At 29.3% G+C, this 23601-nt stretch overlaps 1 protein-coding gene across 1 annotated transcript in view; it reads left to right on the forward strand.

The window, feature by feature from the left end:
* Window positions 1-23601, forward strand: part of LOC142328065 (metabotropic glutamate receptor 1-like) — a 589241-nt gene that overhangs the window by 279426 nt on the left and 286214 nt on the right. The window contains exon 7 of the mRNA XM_075371535.1: window positions 13641-13726. Coding sequence (XP_075227650.1) covers window positions 13641-13726 — 86 coding nt within the window. The remainder of the gene's footprint in view (window positions 1-13640; window positions 13727-23601) is intronic.

Here is a 23601-nt window from a genome sequence, read left to right on the forward strand (position 1 = left end):
TATAGCAGATAACAACATTTTCTGGGCTGCCCTTCTAGATCTATAGCGCTGCTATAGTGCTATCTAGACGGGAAAGTAAAAATTTCGTTTATAATCGATTTGACAAAAAATCTAATCTAATAAATTATGTTACTATGAAGTCAGTAAAATAAATTATACGTTATAAAAAAAAAGAAAAAGAAAGAAAAAAAAATTAAATCGAATCTACTTAAACCATTTTAAATATTTAACTAATGGTAACTCACTGTACATTTACCTGTATGTAGTTTACCAGTCTTCCTTAATGGATCTTTTAAAGGGATGATGTATTTGGTTTGCCACATTCCCCACAAAGGTATAGTCGTCTTTGAAATGCAAGAAACATCTCATGTATACTTTGTATCTCTGTCTCTCTTCCTTCTTTCTCTCGTAGAGATATTGAAGCATATTCATATTCTATGATAGAATATATATCGTAATGTATATACATGAATCTCATGTATTTGCTTAAGTATGTATGTAATACGTATATATAAATATATATGTTAATACTAATCCTACTACTGTTACAACATACACACTCACACACACACATACAGGTGAATTACGAAGTTCTCCCGAAACTTTCATAACCTATTCTACTCATGAAAATAATGGAGAAAGTTCATATAAATATGTATTCAAAAATGCTTCATTTGCGAGTTATGGCTACTGGAAAAATTTTCTCTGATATCAACTAAAATTTTCTTTTTCCCGGTGAAATGAGGGCGTACTGAAATTTTAAGGACGTTAATTAAGAAGCAAAATTAATGATCTCTTATGACTACTGACCTGAAAAATTGAATAATATAGGTCCCAGAACCGTAGCTGCAGTAGCTTTTGAGAAATCTGGGGTGAAAAATCATTGAATTGGGGTAAAAAACCCTGTTTTTACTTCCTTGTACGAAGTAAAGGAAGTATTGTGATCGTGAAAAATTTCGGTTTTCAGATTTCAACGGAAATAACCATTTTGATCATCTCTGAATCCATCTTGACTAGTTCGGCGTGACGTCTGTACGTACTACTTACGTATGTATCTCGCATAACTCATAAACGATTAGCCATAGTATGTTGACATTTTGGATTTAGGACTGCTGCAACATCTAGTTGTGCACTCCTCTTTTGATTGCAATCGACAGAACCAAAAGTGACAAAAAAAGCCCAAAATAAAAAAAATTGGATTTTGGACTTTTTCTTAACTGCAATAATAAGACGTCATTGAGAGATTTTCTACGATGTATCACAAGTGATATTTATTTTCATTGGTTCCAGATTTATAGCCAAATATAAATTTAATAAATGAAATATTGGATCTTACAAGGGAAGGTACATCGGTTAAAATCAGACTTCATCTGTTTTTTTTTTAAATTTAAATATATTGATTTATTAATAATTATTTACCTCTGATTGTAAAAAAGGTTTACGATAAATAATAATTCAATAATAACAATAAGAAAAAAAAATCGTGAAAAAATATCAGAAGTTATTAATGAAATAAAATGTTATGTGCTTTTCATTTTAAAAAAGTGTGTATATGTAATTTAATAGGCGTACAAGGAAGCCATGAGGCTTCACGTCAGAGTTTTTATTTTTGACGTACAATAACTTTGTTAAATGAGTAATAAGTACATAAAATTAAAAAAAAAAAAAAATGTAAAGAATATAATTGTGAAAAAAATTGTGTAAGATAAGTTGAATAACGTAAAGAAAAAACGTAATAAAATTTGAATTTTTGTATTCTAATTTTATTTAGAAACATTACAGTAGACCAAAGTGCACTATACGTACTAGTTTAAAATAAACGTTCAAAAATGAGCCCGCCATATTTCTTGGCACGCTTCTGTATTTCTTTTGCTACTCTTTTAGTTATTTAGGACCGTCCTTAAGTTGTTCAGCCGAACCGGTCAGGTGGACAATTAATTCCTACGATGTATTTCGGATTTGAGTACAATATTTTTCTTCCACTTGCAGAAAAAAAAATCTAATGATATTAATCATAATCAAAAATCTAAAGATCAGGCAACCTTGGTGGCCAGGAATGTGGACCTCCACGATCGATCCATTTCTCAAGGAAATTATGATTTAAGTAAATAGAGGCACAAGAGAAGTAGGAAGGCGCGCCATCATGCTGGAATTATACTTTGCCGTCTTGGCGCTAGAGGAACATCTTCAACCACTCTGCGGCAATTCTTCTTGAAGAAAGTGCAAGCAGACCTCAGTATTTTACAGACCAGGTAAAGTGAACGTTCCAACCAGAAGATTGCGAAGAAGGCCGCACCATATATTGACGCAAAATCGGTGTTTAAAATTGCCTTTCACCGTTTTATGAGGATTTACTTCTGCCCATGTATCCTCATTGCGTAATAATTGTTGGCACCAACTCGAGTGAAATTAGCCTCTTCGGTAAACAAAACATACTTGTAGAGTTGTCGATTTGTATTCCACCAGTTTTGCAGAACTCCAAGCGAAACGACCGTCTCTTGGATGTAGAAGTTGAACGGGTTATTTATGATAAGGATAAAGCTTGTTTTGTTTAAGTATCTTCCAAACCAACCAATGCGAAATTCTCCTATTTGCTTAGAAAGACGTTGTGTACTGACTCCTGGACTGCGCTGAACTGCATCAATAATAATTTCATCAATAACAGCGTCGAGTTGGACAGGTAATTCTGATACGAATACTAGGTAATACCTGTTTCCCAAAAATTGCGAAAGGTCGCGCTAATTGTTTTGGGATATGGAATTCTGCGATAGCGAAAGCGTATTTCATATTCTACTGCAGCAGCTGTAGCACTACCAATTTCAATTTCACGTAGGTAACTGAAATCTAAGCAAAATTTTCCACTAGCCGTAACTCGTAAACGAAGCATATTAGGACATACGTTTTTTTATGAACTTTTTCCATTACTTTCATGAGTAGTATAGGTTATGAAAGTCCCGGGAGAACTTCGTGATACACCTGTATATATATATATATAATAGTGTGGAGATTTGCCAGTTGAAGCTCAATCTTTAATGAATTGAATTAATGACCTGTGAACAGGGTTTGAACTAAATGATTCAAATCAATCGAATGAATAATATTACATAATAATAAAATTAAATTACATTTAATTAAGTAATAGTTATATATATGTATATCTATATATATAGTTGTTTATTTTGTGAATAGTTCAGCGGGAAATATTAAATTTTTAAGTCCCTTTCTTAAATATATTTGCTCTTCGAGTTAAAAAAACAATTTTTCTTTCAAATCAATTTGATCCACTTATATTTTATTTTTGCCGTATGTTACCAGGTACCACATAAGTATGCTATCTTTCATAGAATAGTGTCTTATGATAATTAATTTGCATGATTTACGAGTGTATATTGAAATTCCTTGCGATTGAAAAGTTTCTCCGTCATGAATTTTTGATGTCGGTCTTACTATTAATTAGAATGTATTTGGAAAGGAACGCTTTTGTTGCTTGAAAATCTTAACAAATATATATGCACTTATTTATTTTATTATCTCATCCTTCTTGAAGGAGTGAACTTAGGAATGTAATAGAAATGTATAAAAACAATCCCTTTCGGCACGCCGGAAGGCGGAGGTAGATTTCACCGATGCTAAGTAGGGGATAAAAAAGACTTCCACCTTAAAGTTAAGAGAAACTTAAAATTTACTCAATACGATAATGGCTGGATGTGAAAAATGTTTCACATGTTTAGCACACAACAAGAGCCGTCTTCTTACAATTCCAGCAATATTTTGTACATCCCTTGCCGCAAGGGTTGGTCATATAAAAAATGGTTACAGACAACATTTTAGGTAATGTTTATAGGACTAACGACCACTTAAAACCGATTCGAAACTGTGCCTATTAAGGGAGGTATGATATTTTTGTCTTCGAAACCCCATTTTTACCACCCCCTGGGCCAATGGTTGGTGATATCAAAAAACTTTACTTAGATAAGTTTTAGGCCTTTATAAAAAGAATAGTAGGATATTTAAATAAATTCGATATTTTACATAATAAGAAAGTTATAGCGATATTTTTTTTAAGGAAAAATTTGAAAGTGATTGGCGCAAAATTATGGCAGTTATCGTGTCGTCACAAGAAAGTAAAATAAATATATATATATATATATATAAAAGTATATATACTATTTTGAGCTGACGGTGGTTTTGGGATCTGGAAGATATAAAACGCGAAGATATGTCGAAATTTTCCGGAAGTCGAATTATTGTACCCATTGCAATAGGTAGCTTTCGTATGAAATATACCTAGAGTAGTATCAATGATATTTCATATTTCAAGGGAATAGAATACGCTAATCATCATCATCGTAAGGTTTCTATCGAAGAAGTTCCCTTGTACCACGCCCGTTTTTTCCTTCTATTTCCAGGTAACTTTTAAAGTTCTTTATAGCCTAATTTCTTTTTTATCGTCTGGAATCTTCCTGTTTCTATTCCTTTCTCCTCCTACTTATATCTTTAGCAGTATTTGATCTGTCCTCTTTTCTTAATATGCCTAATTTAATTAGCTTAGAAAATCTGGATTGTTCTGCTTAAGTTTCATATTTAATTTTTCACTATGTTCAATTAAATTTCTCCATGATCACATTTTATGTACTTCCTCTTTCTTTTTCCCTTCTTTTAGTATCCATATTTCATATCCATACAGAAATACTTTTCAATCGCAATATTTCACATTAGTTTGGTAAAGTCTAACTCTTACTCTTATTCTTTAATTATTTTTTCTATTAAACACCTTTTTAGCCATTTTATTTTCATTTTAACAAAAGTTTTCTATTGCTATGCTTGTTCAATTCTTTCTTCGTTTTGTTAGACATTTATTGGTTTCTTGTTTCCTATTCTCATTATTTTTTTCTTAATATTTATTTTCATTACTTATTCTATCATACTCTCATATAATTTGAAATCTTCTGCTAAATATTGTTTTATTTCATCTCCCACAACCACCTTCTCCTTTGTACACCTTTTAGAACCTATATTTCTTCCTCCACATTGATTGATACCTTCTTTATCCTCTTTTAAAGAACGTTTTATCATATCATCTCCAACATATATATTAAACATGTCCGAGGATAAGCAGCAAGCAAGTCTTATATCTTTTCCTAAATAAAATCAGTCAATTTTCCTAGTTCCTATTTTCATAAATATTTTCTAATTTAATCTGTGTAGTTCTGTAATTAATCTACTATTTGAGTTCTTAATATTTTTATTAGTTTACCTCACTTGATATGATTAAGTGATATTTCCATTTTTATAAAACATACACTTACTCTGTACCTATATATCTATCCTTTCATCAGTAATTCTTAAAAGCATAATAACATTTCTTCTGCCTGTTCTCTTCTAAAATCCTTTTTCTATATCATTTGCTCATTTTTTGATACAGTCTTCTGTAGTGAATTCTTAAAAGAATATTTTCTGAAAGCGAAATTAAACTAACTAACCTGTGATCTTGATAATTTACTGCACAAATTTTTTTTAATTGTAATCACGATTGTTTAAAAATCCATTAATCTCACTATTCTAATTGTCATACCTCAATTATTATAGTGGATATTAATTTCACCATTTCCTGAAATTCTTCTTCAGTAAGAGATTATAGTCTCCTTCACCCCAATTAAATGGCCCATGTTTTGCTAATATACCTTCATCACATCTCAGACACCAGAATGTCCTGGCACTACTCTGAAAAATGATGAAAAAGTAGCACGAATCAACATGAGCGTCAGTGATTGACACTTGAAATCTCAGAAATCTGATGAGATCTGGCCCAAAAGCTTATATAGGAGGACTTTAATATTAAACAACAATGGCATATAATGTGGGATGAAAACTACATGATGGTGACAGCAACCAATTGATAAAGGTGAAGCATATGCAGGTCTGCTTTAGCTTTAGTCTGTCAAGACAGTTGTGGTGCAGACTTAATTGCGTAAGAACTGGACAGGGTTGATGTAATTATACAAAAGTGGAGTATGTTACTTGCGGGTGGTTGTAAGTGTGATGAGCCACTCCATACTTTTGAACATCTAATTAACTACTGTCCACAGCAAGCAGAAAAGAAGATCCACAAATTATATATCATGCTACCTTATCTGGTGTCGAATGGATAAACTGGATGTTGATTTGTAGCTATATTAATATTTGTACTTATACATATGTAAATATTAAATATATATTTGCTATTTAATATAATTTTTTGAATATTTAGTTTTAATAACTTAGAAACAGCACATCTTTGTACTGTATGATAAATAAATAAGAAATTTCTACTGGCAGGTGACCACAGCAACTCATTTTTTATTAGCATCCATCACCACAGATTTTTTCATGCTTCATATTTTTTATTGTTTACAAAACTTCTGATTTTAGAATTTTTGTTTCTACTTTATTATCTTCCATTTTATCTTGAATTTAAACAGGGAGATAATCTGGTTTTTTATTGTACTGGTGTAGTTCCACTATGTATGCGTATGTATTATATCCATCCTTTAAGCATCCTCTTTAAATAACATTTCACCATCTCGACCAGCAATTTTATTAGAACCTGAAATCTTCCACCATTTTTATGTAAATTAATTCGTGTCCACCCTTTCCTTTTCTAAATATTCTATATCTGAAGTCGACCATGAGCCATTTGTTCTTTGCTTTCTTTGTTACGTTACGTTTCTTATTTTACTATTCAACTTTCTGTAAAGCCTCTTATAATCTTCATCCTTCCTGTTTTTGTATTTTCATTTGTCTTTCGTTTTTCCAGTCGTCTTTATAGTAATCTTTCGGCTTCTTTATTCTTCTTCTCTTAACATAACCAAATATGAGTTCTGTTGCTGTTTTAATTGTTACTTCATATTCATCTAAATTCATTTACACTATTGCTTTGACAAATTTATTTTCTTCAATAACTGAGTAAACTTCTTTCCTACTGCCAACTTTCTAATTTTTACTTTTTCCACATATTATTCTCTTTGTTCTTTTAACTCCCTTTATTATTACTCTTTTATTTATATTAAGAAAAATAAACAATCATTATCAGTGTAAGCTCTTTTTTATCACATTTTTAATCTTTCTTTGGATTTATACAGTCACTTTAATATTCTGGTGATTTGGTCACTTTAATATCTTCTGGTGATTTCCATATATGCAGTCTTTATTTTACGGTTTTTAAATCAAATATTTGGTTTACAAAGTAGATTTTATTTATCTTGTAAAACTCCTAGTTCATTCCTTTTGCCCAGTTCATACTTTCCTTATGCTTGGACTTCACTTCTTCCCCTACCGTGACATTTCAATTGCCCACAACTATCTTGCACTAATCTGTAATCTCCTTTCCGTAATCTTCAGTATCTGTTTATAAATTACTGCAGTCATATAATTCGCATTAACTACTAACTTCTAACTACTAGTTCATACTAATTACTTGACATATACACAAAATTATAAAAAGCTTCTGGGTTTTTTCCCATCCATACAACAATCTTCCTATCTAAAAAATCCTTCCTTTTTTATGAATTTTAATATGTTTTTGTTTAGAGTGATATTTACTCCATCCCTTCAACTTTTATTTATTGAGTAGAACATTGTAACATCATCGCTAATATTTTCACCTTTTCCTTTTCATCTCTCTTCATTTAATCCACTTATATCCTTCTGTTTATTCTCAAATATCTCCCTTTTTTTTAATTTACTGATTTACCCGCTGGAATGTCCTTAAACTCCATTTACCTATCAACACTATCTTATCTTTTTATCTTCTTTTCTATCTTATGTTGACAAAAGTTAGGTACATAATTCAGTAATTTGTTTTAAATCTCAGAGTCAGCGTAGTAATCAGTATTTTATATACGTCTATTAATATTATTATTAATTACTTAAACAAACAAAAAATTACAAAGTAAACGCTTAAATAAGTTATTTATAATGTAAAAAAAAAAAAACTACAATTTTTTGAATTAAATTTTATCTTGCTACTTTTCTGTACTTTTTATTGTATTTATAAATTTATTTGTGTACGTAAGTACATGTGTGTAGTCTACTCATGTACTTTACATAAGTTAATTTTATCCTTCATAGAAAGGTTAACTTTATTTTGTAGCTGAATTATTAACTTTGTTTGAAAATGAAAGTTATTTTCATAAAGTTAATTAAACTGTATAATATTTAAGTAAGATGAATTACAAATTTTTAATTTAATTTACTGCTTTACATTTTGATAAACTTAATATAACCATGCGGTTCTTAGTATGTGAATAAACACATACACTTACATTCATGTACTATATATTTCATTTTATCTTTTGGTAACGCAGAACTCCATCCAATCTTCCATGCGTTCAAGTTTGTTGAAAATAATGTAAGCCATAGTAGACTCATACTTCCTTATGTTTGTAAGTGCAAGTACACGTAGCTTTTATGCAAATTGACGAAGTTTTATAATCTTACATGCATATAATTTTATGGATGTAATAAAACTGTTGTATTTTACTTGATGTTACTATTAATAAAAAATTTAGACATTTTTCTTCATTTAAGAAATTTCAAGTTGTAAGATAATATTTGTAGTTCTACAAACCTTTATTTTATTTAATGAATTTTAAATTTGAAGCAGTAAAAAAAATTCTACAATTTTTTATTATTTAAGTAAAAAGGATAGCAAATATTATTTAGGAGAAAATTTAACTTGAGTATAAACAAAATTAAAATAAAGAAAATAAAATATGGCACAAAGGAAAATAATATGATTTAAATATTTAAAAACAAGAAAATATAACGTACTAAAGAATCTGCAGAACTTTTGATATTAGGTTCAAGCAAAATTTTAAAGGATCGACAAAAGAGAATATCAAATGGATACGGATAAAAACAAAGATAATTCACAGGAAAATAATATACAATGTTCTCAAGCATATATTTATGGATTAGAAACTAAATTTTTAAAGTATTCATACGGAATATAATATATATATATATATATATATGGTAAAAAATATGGAAATTAGGAATGCCGAAAGAATACTAGGTTTTGAAATATGTTATTATAGGAGATTACAAGGAATTAAAGTTTTTAATAAAATTCTAAATAATTAAAAATATAATAGTTAAAATGATTTAAGGTAGATTATAGGAGAGCCGGCCTCCGTGGGCGAGTGGTAGCATCTCGATCTTTCATCCGGAGGTCCCGGGTTCGAATTCCGGTCAGGCATGGCATTTTCACACACGATATAAATCGTTCATTTCATCCTCTGAAGCAATACCTAACGATGGTTACGGAGGTTAAACAAGAAAAAAAAATGATGGAAGAGAGAAATCTTGTAAAACACAAATAACGTAGGCTGACTTGTGAAACCACCGGGTTGGTCTACTGGTGAAGGCATCTTCCCAAATCAGATGGTTTGGAAGTCGAGAGTTCCAGCGTTCAAGTCCTAGTAAAGTCAGTTATTTTTACACGGATTTGAATACTAGATCGTGGATACCGGTGTTCTTTGGCGGTTGGGTTTCAATTAACCAAATATCTCAGAAATGGTCGAACTGATATTGTACAAGACTGCACTTCATTTTCACTCATACATATCATCCTCTGAAGTATTACCCGAACAGTAATTACCGGAGGCTGAACAGGAAAAGAAAGACAGAAAGGTTGGCTTGTGAATGTATTAATATGCAAAAATTAAACCCTATATTTTACCCTATAAATTAAAATCCAAAATTATAAATTTATAAATTAAACCGTAATATTTGGTGTGAATATATCATTACACAACTGTATAAAATTTACACTGATTAACAAACAACATAATTGAAGTGAACAAAGGAATGAAATTTAACATTATATCATTTTAAGTTATTTGCACAAAATTTCAATTAAATTTAGCTTACATCCGTTTTTTTTTTAAGACATTGTGACTTAGTAGGGACCATAATTGGCTATAAGATCGTAAATACGAATACATCGAGGCAAATAATCGGCAAATAGTGAGTAAATTATCAGCAAATGAAATCTTTTTTGTCCTTAAAGTAGTACCTAAATGTATGTTCTTCGTCGCGAACAAATAGGATTGTAGAATTATATTCATCCATATTAATCATTAAAGCAATTATTATAATATTAGGAATCATTAAAGATAAAAAAGTTTTTCTTGGTTGAGATTGATGAATACTAGCTATTTTTCACGTATTAATATATACAAAAACATATTTTAATTTTTTTTTACTTACGCTATTATTTTTATTTTTTAATTCTTATAAACATATATTTTTCTTACAAACATAAACTGTTCTCAATTATTCTCATAAAAAAATATTTTTTTTATTCTTATGAATAAAAAAAAACAAAACATTTTTGTGTAAGGTTGGATGTGGTGTCAAAAACACCGTTCAGTACTTCTTTATTACGAATTCCGATTCATGTATTCTGATTAACAAGAAAACATTTATTATTTGATTGGCCTAAATATGTTGGTTTCGATTGGTTAAACGTATTCATTCTTGTCATTGGTTGAAAATAAACTGTTTTTTATTATTGGTTTTTATCTTATTCAACTTTTGTAAGAAAATGAACGATTCGATTTATGAAATAATGATGTAATTTTTCGTAGCAAGTTATCTGTGTGTTATATATAAAAATAATGTTATGCCTGTAATGATTGTTAATTGATTGCTTGTTTATTCTTGTTAATAGTTGTTAGGTTTTATATTTAGTGTCCATACTAATTAATAAATAATAACTGTTGATTCAGTTGCTCTGCATATTTGAATATCAATAATTCTACGGAATAAGGTATGAACGACAACTCCTTCTAAGAAAACTTATAGTTTTACTTATTTTAACTAATATAGTAATTTATACGACTGAAATCTCAGCAAGATCTGATATTTTTTGGCTCAAAATTATTATAATTCGACACTTCATTTTATGAAAAATAGATTCAAGCATTTATTACCCACCGGGTTGGTCTAGTGGTGAACGCGTCTTCCCAAATCAGCTGATTTTGAAGTCGACAGTTCCAGCGTTCAAGTCCTAGTAAAGTCAGTTATTTTTACACGGATTTGAATACTAGATCGTGGATACCGGTGTTCTTTGGTGGTTAGGTTTCAATTAACTGCACATCTCAGGAATGGTCGAACTGAGACTGTAGAAGACTACATTTCATTTACACTCATACATATCATCTTCATTCATCACCTGAAGTATTATCTGAACGGTAATTACCGGAGGCTAAACAGGAAAAAGAAAGAAAAATTCTGATACTTACGCTCAGATCATAAAAATTCAAATTTATGTGATAATTTAACATTGTTAAATGTTTCGGTTACCTTGTGATCAGTTCCTACTTGATTCATCAAGGCAAAATAGCTATTATACTGTTTCATTTGGAGGGAATAAAAAAAATTAACTAAAATCCAAAAATTCGTTACATGCTGTTTGTTGTTATGAAAGTGGACATTAAAAAAAAAAATTAATGACGCAAAAGTCATTTTTAAACGAATAGCCGATTTAGTGATACATTTCGTAAGTTAGAGGGCTCAAGTTATATCGGGAACTTAATTTGACAAAAACCCTGTATGTAAATAAAAAAATGCAAGTTTCTCCCCTTTAATTTCTTAAGGAATGTATGTAACCTTTAAATTTGAAAATAACGACACTAATACAAAAGTCATTATGTTACTGTATTTCATTTTTTTACACAGAAATAATAAAAATAGTAAAAACTACTTTTTTTTGGACATGAAACATACCACTCTTCTTTTATAATATAACTGAAAGACATTCCGATTAGTCCGAGTAAATGTAAAGTGAACGCATCAGCAGGCGTATATAATTAAGATAAACTGTAAATTTTCCGTTCCAATTATTTACAATTAACAATAATAAATTTATTTAATCGCCAACTTAAAACCTAACCGTTCAGTACCTTCTGTTTGTAACAAAGGGAAATTTCCAAGGTTATAATATTTGAATTTGTTAAAATTTTATGCATTTAAACTAATACATAATGGTTATTTAAACTTTAAATTATATTCGTACTGGGTAAACAAATGTTTTCTTGAATAAAAATTTATATTTGGAAAAAATTATTATCATTAAATTAGTTCGGATGAATAAATAAATTAATAAACTTATTTCAAAAGAAAGGCGATCATCCCACTAGCTACTCAGATTAATTATCAATGGTAATTAATTATATTATTTAACTTTAAAAACTCATAATAATCCTTAACGTAAATATTTTGTTCAGAAAAATAATGGCATGTAAATAATTTATTTTTTTACTGGGTAAGTCTTTGAAATTTTAATAACTAGCTTTTATTCTTGTTTATGTTTATATGTAAATTAGAGTAACAGAAAGCTCAGTCTTTACTAGCTTATTTATTAAACTTAATATACATTCCATTTTTCGGTTTTATGAAAATTAAAGGTAACCAATTTAATATACGAAAATTTTCAAAAAAAATTAACCTACATACGTTTTCTCATGACATTCCGACGTACTGTGAATAATCACTTGATTAAAAAATTATATAAAAAAATTACATTGAAATTTTAAACCGTACGGTAAGTCTCCCAGAATCATTTCTTCTGCTCAAAAAACAAAAATTTCTGTAATATACTGTTTTTAACAAAATTATACTGATATCAAAAAAGATAAGGCCATTTTTATTATCAAAATTTGTTGTTAATTTAGAATTTTCTTTAAAAAAAAAAACTTGTTATATATATGTGTAGACAATATATGTACAGTAATAGATAATAAACAATGTTTAAGCGTTCCATATAATAAGCAAAAAATAGAAAAAGTTGTTACAAAATTCTTACCGGTCCGATTTCATTTGTTAAACAACGAATAAAATCATAAGAATTGTATTATTTGTGTAAATGTGATTTGTATTACACAAGAATTTTTTTTCTTATTAAATGGAACGCTTAAAAATTGTTTACTATCTATTATTGTATATCTATTGCCTATTACATATATTTTTTAAAGAAAATTCTAAATTAATAAAAAATTTTGATAATAGAAATGAAGTGTCTTAACCTTTTTTGATATCAGTATCGTTTTGTTAAAAACATTTTTATTTATATTACAGAAATTTTTGTTTTTTGAGCGGAAGAAATGATATCTGCAAACTGTTACCGTACGGTTTACAATTTCAATGTACTTGTTTTGGATATCACTGAGTTCTGTTAATTCTTTTATATTTTTTTTTATGAATTTTTGATTGTTATCTTATTGATTTATTATTAAAATTTATTGCCTTTGAACAATCAAATTGAATTTCACGGTCAATTTTGTTTTTTGATAGTCGTATCATTCACTTCATACCATATTTTTCCTTTTTTAATAAAATTAGAATAATGACCTTTACGAATCGAAAATCCGTGATGTAATATTGCACTTATTACTTTGTAAGTGTAACCCTCGATTTTGATTGTATCCGTGGACACACTTTTTATTCTCTCTCTCTCTCTCTCTGTGTGTGTGTGTTACATATATTGATACATGTACACACGCGCGCGCGCGTGTAAATTTAATGTGCGTGTAAATTTAAAGTTAAAGCTTACATCTGTTTTGTGACTTATAATGTTCTTTATTCTGTTTTTGTAGAACTACTTACTGAACGTGTCATTTACATATGGAGAAGGCGATGGTGAAATAGTTGAATTCGATAAAAATGGTGATCCCCCAGGCAGGTAGGTACGTGAATTTATTCTATATACTATAACGGTTATCATCTAATATGAATTATAAAAAACAATGTTATCTAATTTTTTTTTAATTTTATCAGATCCCTCTATTAAACAATACAAATACAGTTCATATTATTCATTGTCGTGTATACGAATTTGAAATATTAATCTGCTGCTTTACGATGAGTTACACGTGTTAAAACGTGGGTTACGATATTGAATCGAAACTTCAACATCCAACTGGAAGTGCCCTAAAGAACCAAGATCGAAAAAAAGACGCCAAGTTTGATCGTATTTTAAGGTATTTCTATTTCGATTGCAATGTCATTGTGATTACAACGAATTATTAATTGTGATTATCGTAATCGTTTCATCGTAAGGTTTTATGGTAAAAAAACAGTATTGCTTAGGAGGTTTATCCTTATTACGGGAGACTATCTGAAGAAAACTACCACAAATGCATCAAATAATTGGATTTTGCATCACAGTAATGATGGACCTCACACTTTCTTATTAATTGGTGATTATTTACTAAAAATAACACCATATTGATGCCGCAGCTTCCATATTCTCCAAATATGACATTCTGCTAATTTTTCTTGTGCCCACTAATTAAGGGAACGCTAAAATGATTATTATTGAAATAGAGAAAAATTCACCAAATGAATTTAAGGTTACACAAAAAATTCCTTTCCACATAACCTTTTAAGAATTATGAGAAATGATGTCATGTGTCGCATTCTTAGGGGTTGCTTTGAAGGTGACGACATCAATATAATAGGTATATTCTCTTATCAGAATTCTAATATATTCTCTATCAGAATAGGTATATTCTCTTTGATAAAAATTAAAATTCTGTCATTTTTACTTTCCCGTCTAGCGTTATGGTAGAGCTTTAGCTTTAGAAGGGAAAGTATTGTAATCGTTTCAATTTGGTCATATGCGGTTTTCACCGGATCTTCACATTTTGACACCTAAGGAACGCAAAAAACTCAAAAACCGGATGGAAATTTCCCGGATGGTCGTATGTACGTGTGTATGTTCGTTGTCGCCCTGTAAATCACCTTATATTTCCAGAATTACTCGACCGATTTTGACCAACGTGGTCAGATTATTCCTTTATATGTGGCATTGATGTCATTAGATGTTCAACTTAAAAGGTCACGGGGTGAGACTGTTAGAGCAAGGTCACCCCCAGTATCTCGAGATTTCGCCTAATTAAGGTCTTATTTTTCTTAGGCACATTTTTTAACAATTAAAAAATAATATTTCCAAAAAATATATTTGCAAAATCGCCACCCCAAAAAAATTCTCTAAACAAATTAGTGGCTAACTGGGTGCACTAGTCAATAGTACCCCTTCTCACCACAAGGAACGCTAATGTATAACTGACGTACAGCTGCTGTAGTCATCTGCTGTGTTGTGATGTCATAGGTGAGCGGTAGAATTAAATAAATGAATAATATTTAAAGTGTAAAATGGTATTTAAAGAAGCTGCTAGTATCACCCCACGCGGACCAATGAAATAAAGTATGCGCGAGCGCTTTAGTTAGAATCATTGAATTAAATAAACAAAAATATTATATTTAAATAAAATGATAAACATTTAAATTAAGTTGTGCGTGTATGTGTGCGTAAGCCGTGAATCAGAAAAAAGCCGCTTGACGGGAAAGTCTTACAACTGTGTTGTCAACTTTTTTAACAGATCTCATATGATAATAACTACTTGGGTAACTGATTCAGTACTGATTGACTTGCTCCTTAATCAAATAATCTCAAATTTAATTCCTGCCAATGATCTGATATGTTTTTACGTGTCGTCTCACTTTTTCGCTAAATTATTCCTACAAAGGGATATTTACAGTTCTTACAGTTGTAATAATAAAAATTATTTTATTTTATTTATATCACGCACAATGTTTTTTACAAATTCATAGTCCTTTGGCATTTCCCTCGAAAGCTACCATAGCTTATTTTTAGGGAGTTTATACATAATCTCCAAAAAAACAGATTCATGTCTGCGTTCAATCATAATTTTCATATAATCCTTCAATGATGATTCAATATTACCATTTCTCAAAAAATCTGATGTGGACGTCACATGACTTCCTTGTACGCCTATTAAATTACATATACACATTTTTTTTAAAATGAAAAGTACATAAAATTTTATTTCTTTAATAACTTCTGATTTTTTTCATATATTTTTTTTCTTATTGTTATTATTGAATTATTTATTATACATTTTTTTTTTACAGAGGTTAATAATTATTAATAAATCAATATATTTAAGTTAAAAAAAGAGATAAAAAAAGGAAATGAACTGCGATTCAACCCTTCCCCTTGTAAGATCCAAATATTCCATTAATTACAATTTTATTTGGCTATAACTCTGGAACCGATGAAAATAAGTACCACTTATGATATATCGTAGAAAATCTCTCAATGACATCTTATTATTGCAGTTAAGAAAAAGTCCAAAATCCAAATATATTTGGATTTTGGGGGTTTTTAGACAATTTTGGTTCAGTCAATTGCAATCAAAAGGGGAAGTGCACAACTAGATGTTAAAACAGTCCTAAATCCAAAATTTCAACATCCTACGGCTAATCGTTTTTTGAGTTATGCAAGATAAATACGTACGTACAGATATCACGTCGAAACTAGTCAAAATGAATTCAGGGATGATCAAAATGAATATTTCCGTTGAAATCTGAAAACCGATAATTTTTCGCGATCACAATACTTCCTTTACTTCGTAGTAGGAAGTAAAAATTGAATAATTTTCACTTATTCGATTGTTTTCAATTATGTATCGGTATATAGTTTTAACCAGCAGTGTAACATTTATATTTGTCAGATTATGTCTATCTATATAAATTCCGTCTATTGATTTTATGTTAATACCACACAGATAAAATGTTTACATAAATCCTTTTAAATTTTATTACTTGTTAATCTCTAAATCCAATGTTAAAATTTTGTATAATGCTATGCACTTGTATTTATTACATTACATTTTTGTTAATGATTAGGAAATAGGTAAAAATGTGATATGCATATTTAAACTTATATTTTCAGATTTATTTTTTTAATAACAATTCTTTTAATTCTTTCTTTAAAAGAGAATATTCTTTTAAACTTCTCGTGTTATATAGGAACTTGTTCAGGATTGTCAAAAGAAACATTTTTGGCGTTGATTTACCATTCTCGCTGATTTTGGTACCATAAATCTTTTTATATTTATTCTTATAATTATTTTCATGGGTATTTATAAGATAATTTCCAAGTAATATTTAAGAATTTTTGTTTATTTTTAAAGGTTCCTAATGTTATTTAATGAAATCTGTCCCATAATTCATTCTTTTGTAGAATGAATTATGTATTAATAATAATAACCACAGTATTTTCTTTATAAATATGGCATATTTTATGAATTGAATATTTGCGCCCGTATAATAATGGTTAAGTATCGTAATTAATTGAAAATAACAAAGATGGATTGTAGTTAGTCTAGCGTACAAGTGGTTGTAAATTCAATTCTCGGGTCAAGAGTTTCCGATGTTGTTTTCTCAGTAGCTTTCCTATTCTGCACGAACAAATATCAGTATAAGAGTATTATTCCAGAGCCGTGATTCAAAGTCAATAATTTAAGATACACCATCTCATCGGCAGTCGTTTCAATTTATGTAATATTTCTCCTTTAAAACATTCAAAGCAATTTAAAATTTTCAAATAAATTTGAGATCGAAAAATTGTTTTATATTATAACATCATAAATTATAATCTTTTTGATAATTATTAAGGTACGGAAATTTTTTTTTTATAAATTCAGATATGTATTAACCATTTTACGTTAAATTTTTAAAATTAAAAAAAAAATAAAACTATTTAATTTTAAACTGATGAAAAATTTTTACCAGCCAGGACATGCGTCCTGGCTGGTAGGACATAGATGTCGACTTTCAGCAGAAAGTAAATTATTGATTTACAAATCCGTTTTGAAGCCTGTTTTGACTTACGGGCTTCATTTGTGGGGTACAGCGTGAAACTCCAGTATTGACATACTTAAACGCTTCCAAACAAAAACACTGCGGAAAATGCTCAACTTACCGTGATATTAGCCTTATATACAATGACCTCAAGTTGTGAATCGTTCGGCAGGAAATCTCTCTGGTCAGCCTACGGTATATCAAAATCATTTGGATCGACTCCCGAATTATCTGGCGGTCAATTTGTTAGATAACACGATCAGTGATTTTTGAAGATTGCTGAGGAGCAATATTCTTGATTTGCCTTATCGCTTCAATTAGGTGACTTTATGGTCTGGCCGTATGGAGTACTCATCTGTTCCATTAATAAGTCACAAGCCGCTGGGTCTGTGGCATCTCAATATTAATTCAAATACATCTTATTTTACTTATTGTTCTATGAACAGATTGTAAAGTCGTTGTGTCGTTATAATAAAAAAAAAAAAAATGCATAAACAATTTCTCCTATATTACGATACGATACTAAAAATGTATTGGTAGGTTAATTATTATTGTGAATTATTTTTATTTTTTGTTACTCATGTAAATATTAATATGATTATATTCTAATATTAATCAGTTTGTTGACGACAATAGTATAAGTTGCTATTAACAGATGTTATGATATACAGAGTGTTCCATGAAGATCGAAGAAACTTTCAGGATGTGTTTTACTGGTGAAAGTAATGAAAAATATTCACATAAACGTAGGAATCGAAACGCATTGTTTTTAAGTTATGGTTAGCGAAAAATTTCGCCCGGATTTCAGCTCTTCTAATAAAAAGAAGTCGTGTTGATATTTTTGAGACCCAAATTATGAAGTAAAGTTGGTGGTTTCATATGTATTATAAGGTAGGAAATGGGGTAAAACAGATCCCAGAACTGTAACTCCAGTAGTTTTTAAGAAATCCAACGTAAAACTCAGAATTCGGTGTCGAAAAATAAGTATTTTTTTTAGGTTTGTAGTACAGTAGCTTTGTTAGATAAGTAATAAATACGGAAGATTTACCAACAAAACTTGTAGAGAATTTAATTACGAGGAAATTAATGTAAATACGGCCAATAAAAGTAAATAAAAAATTTAAAAAATCGGTTTTCTATTGAAGCAAAATAGACACAAAATAGAAAATCGTATTATTCTTTCAGTACCTAATAAACATTATTCTTTATAGAGCAAAACAAGAAAATAAAATACATGAAATGATAAATGGTAACAGAATACAAAACCTCGATTACAGTAGTTCTAAATTTCCTCCATCACATTGTACTCAGAAGTCTATCCGACGTAAAATTTTTCCGATGGCTTTTCGTATCATCTCAGGATCGTTTCAATTAATAAAATCAATAGCATTTAATATTTTAATGAGTAACTCTTCTTTAGTATTAACTTCTTTTCGGTATATTATCGTTTTAATATGGCTTCAAATGAAGTAATCTAGTGGCGTTAAGTCAGATGATCTTGGTGGCCAATAGATTAGTCCACCACGTCCGGTTCAGTTTAAGAAATTAGCATCCAAGTGATTTCTAGCTACTTAAAAAAAATTTGGCGTTACACCATCATGCTGGAAAATCATTTGCAAATCTAGTTTGTTAAGGTACATCCTCCTAAAGAGCCGGCAAATTATGTTTCAAGAAATGAACTTATACATCATCCGTAAGGTTTTCGTTGAAAGTAAATGGTCTTAGAATTGTGTCGAAAATAATACCACACCAAACATTAATATGAAATCTATGTTGGAAATTAGTATTAATAAGTGATATTTCTATTTATTATGTTATAATAAAATAAAATATTAATTTATATATTTTATTAACAGTTTTTATTATAAAATCATTTGGAAGTTGTTATTGAGCAGTTAATTATACATTTTTAGAATTTGTTCGCTTATTTTCCATTAGCGTTAAGTCATATTAGGTTAAAAATAACTTAAAATGATTTTTCAGTTTTCTGAAGATTTTTTTAGTTATGAACAAAATCTCATTGATTAGAAAAAAATTTGATTATAATAAGGACACTTACTAATACAAAATCCAAAGTTAATTTTCTTGGAGATCTTTTGGGGACATTTGAAATAAAGAAATCTCTTTCGGCACGCCGGAAGGCGGAGGTAGATTTCACCCATGCGAAGTTGGGGATAAAAAAGATTTCCACCTTAAAGTTAAGAAAAACTTCAAATTTACTCAATACGACAATGGTTGCATATGAAAAAATGTAACACGTTTAGCATACGACAAGTCCCATTTTCTTAAAATTCTAGCAACATTTTGGTCATCCCTTGTCGTAAGGGTTGGTCGTATCAAAAATTGTTTCAGACAAACGTTTTAGGTAATGTTAAGAAAACTAACGACCACTTCAAATCGATTGGATACTGTGCTTATTAAGAGAGGTATGATTTTTTTTTGTCTTCGAAACCCAATTTTTTCAACCCCCTGGGTCTTTTGGTTGGTGTGATATAAAAAAAAAACTTAGATAAGTTTTAGGCCCTTACCCATAAAATAGTAGGAACTTTAAACGATTTCGATATTTTAATTAATAAGAAAGCTATAGCGATTTTTTATCGTCATCCCTTGCCGTAAGGATTGGTCATATCAAAAATTGTATCAGTCAAACGTTTTAGGTAATTTTTTAAAATCGATTGGATACTGTGCTTATTAAGAGAGGTATGATTTTTTTTTGTCTTCGAAACCCAATTTTTTCAACCCCCTGGGTCTTTTGGTTGGTGTGATATAAAAAAAAACTTAGATAAGTTTTAGGCCCTTACCCATAAAATAGTAGAAACTTTAAACGATTTCGATATTTTAATTAATAAGAAAGCTATAGCGATTTTTTTATCGTCATCCCTTGCCGTAAGGATTGGTCATATCAAAAATTGTATCAGTCAAACGTTTTAGGTAATTTTTAGAGGACTAACGACTACTTTAATTCGATACTGTACGTATTAAGGGAGGTATGATTTCTTTCTGTTCTCAAAATCCCATTTTTCCACCCCTTTGGCCAATAGTTGTTGATATCAAAAAACTTTACTTAGAAAAGTTTTAGACCATTATCGAAAAAATATAGTAAGAACTTTAAACGAATTCAATATTTTACTTAATAAGAAACTTATAGCGATATTTCGTTTTTTTTCGAAAAAGTCCCCCATTTCTACCCCCATGGTCCGATTTTGGCCGTTAACGAACTCAACCGAGATTTTGGGACGAGTTATTTTTAAGGAACAATTTGAAAGGGATTGGCGCAAAATTACGGCAGTTATCGTTTCCACAAGAAAGTGAAATGAAATCTACCTAACAGTTGTCAGACAAGAAGACGGAATTTCTCCGATCCTCTTTAACTGCACTCTAGAAAAAGTAATTAGAGGTTGGAAGAAAGAGCTCAAAAAGTAAATATTACAGAAAATGTTAAAATGGGATATAAAAACAAATTTAAAAAACAACCTTATTAGCCTTCGCAGATGATATCGCGATATTTGCAAAAAAAGATGGACGAGGCTAGAATTAAAGTCCAGAAAGTAAACGAATGTGCTAATAAAATAGGTTTATAAATTTCTTTTGAAAAAAATGGATCTTCAACGATAAAAAAAATTAAATTACTAACACTAAAAATTCTCGAAAATCAGTAAATTAAAAGAATATTAAAATTTAAATATCTCTGAGAAGTAATAACGCCAAACGCTCTAGAAAAGGAACCGCTAAAAGAACGAACGCAGAAAATGGCGATAGCATTCAACACGAAATTTATATAGGGTGTTTCATTATAATTTCTCCAGGCGATTTTCTCTTAAACTAGCACAATAAAAAAAAATGACCTAAAAATATTACTCAGATTGGAGAGGTATCATCGTATCCTTGGTTTGAACTTACCGTTATTTAAAGATTAGATTTTTAAAATCGAATGACCTATTTTTGACCCCAACAATGAAAAAAAAAAAAAATTAGTTTGAAATATGTGGTCACACATATGACTTTGGACCTTTTTTCAAGGTCATAAAGCTAACCATTAGAGATAGTGTTATACGAGTTACACGTTTTTGGAGATAATATAATATTCCAGGTCATATATCTCGCAAACTATGGAAAAGAGCATAAAATGACTATACCATCATATTTCATTTCAATTTCTGCTATTTTCATTGGTGTGATCAAAAATAGGTTATTCCATTTGAAAAAATCGTGTTAACCTTAAGATAAGGTCAAGGTCAAATCCAAGGTCTTCACGAGGTATCCCTCTTCAATCTTTTTAAGGTAATTTTTTTATATTGTGCGTAGTTTACGAGAAAATCTCCTGGGACGATTAAAATAAAACACCTAAAAAAAGGTCCAAGATCATATTGTGACCTCATATTTCAATGTAAAATTTTCAACTATTTTCATTGGTGGGTTCAAAAATAGGTCATTTCATTTGAAAAAAAATTAAGAAACATATATGATCCCGATTACCAGGACGGAATTTATAAACTAAAAAGTGAAACAGAAATTTATAAAAATAAAGAAAAAATAAGACACTATCCGGAGAAGAAGATTACAATTTTATGGGCATTTATACAGAATGAGCGAAAACAGATTAACAAAACAAATATTTAACTTTTATAACAGTAGAACCACCAAAACTAGCTTGTTTAAAGAAGTTGAAAATGATCTTAAAACTTTAAAAATCTACAAAGAAACCTGTTTAAAGAGAGACCAGTTTAGAAAATTAATCAAAGAATCTAAGTTTACAAAGAAGGATAAGAAAAGTATAGAAAGAAAGTGGACCGAGGAAGAAAAACATCAGAGTGAAAAAATGAAAAAAATATTGGGAAAAGAAAAGAAGTTTCAAATTACTTTGGAGACGTGATTCTTAGTGGTCTAGTAATCCGGACGAACAAAAAAAAATTAAAAAAATAGGACCATCCTTGATTTTTTAATGATTTATTGCACTGATTAAATAAAAAAGCTTCGTACTCATCTGCAAATATATAAAATAAATACAATTTTTTAAAAATAATAATTTAGTTAAAATTTCATAGAATAAAAGTTGAATTTCTGAACTGAAGTTATAAAAATATGGAATAATAAGCTTGAAGAAGCAGAAAGCGAATTTATAAAACATAATAATGAAACAATAGAAAGTTGAACCATTTAAATATGTTGTTATTGTCTCATTGCTACGGTTTATACGTATTCTATTCAAAAACAGTAACAATTTGTTGCTGACCAAACCAAATGACACAATCTGCTGTTGTTCCTGCCTCTTTATATTCATTCAAATTCGCGTGCACTCATACAGTGTTGTAAAGATAAATAAAACAAATTTTAAAATTAATCACTGCATTGAAAAGTATTTGCATACAAAATACAAAATAAAAAAAAGAAAGAAGTAAACAAACAAAGGAAGTGTAAACACTACTGTCATACCTTTTGTAATTTTTTTTAAAATAACAATTCTTCATTTTTAACATTGTATATATTTACGGTTGTGGTTAAGGGTGCAAAAACCTCTATTGCAAAACGAATTCACTTAAAGGAGAAAGCTATAATAAATTAAAGATTTCTCCTATTTATAATTTTAGAGAAACTTTTCATAAAATGTTTTACATTATTCATTTATTATTTTTATTATCCTTACTGTAAAGGTCAAATATTGATTACCTGGTTCATTTCTCATTGCTTGATTGTCCTGAATCCTATAAATTAAAAATTAAAAATAAAACATCTTCCACAACCTTTTTAGGAAATATTTTTCTTTTTAATTTTAAGTATTCACATCCTATTAATAAAAAATCTGAAGTTGACACCACATGACTTCCTTGTACGCCTATTAAATTACATACATATTTTTTTTTTAAATGAAAAGTACATAAAATTTTA

Source organism: Lycorma delicatula, chromosome 7 (assembly GCF_047948215.1).
Source record: "Lycorma delicatula isolate Av1 chromosome 7, ASM4794821v1, whole genome shotgun sequence".
NCBI lineage: Eukaryota > Metazoa > Arthropoda > Insecta > Hemiptera > Fulgoridae > Lycorma > Lycorma delicatula.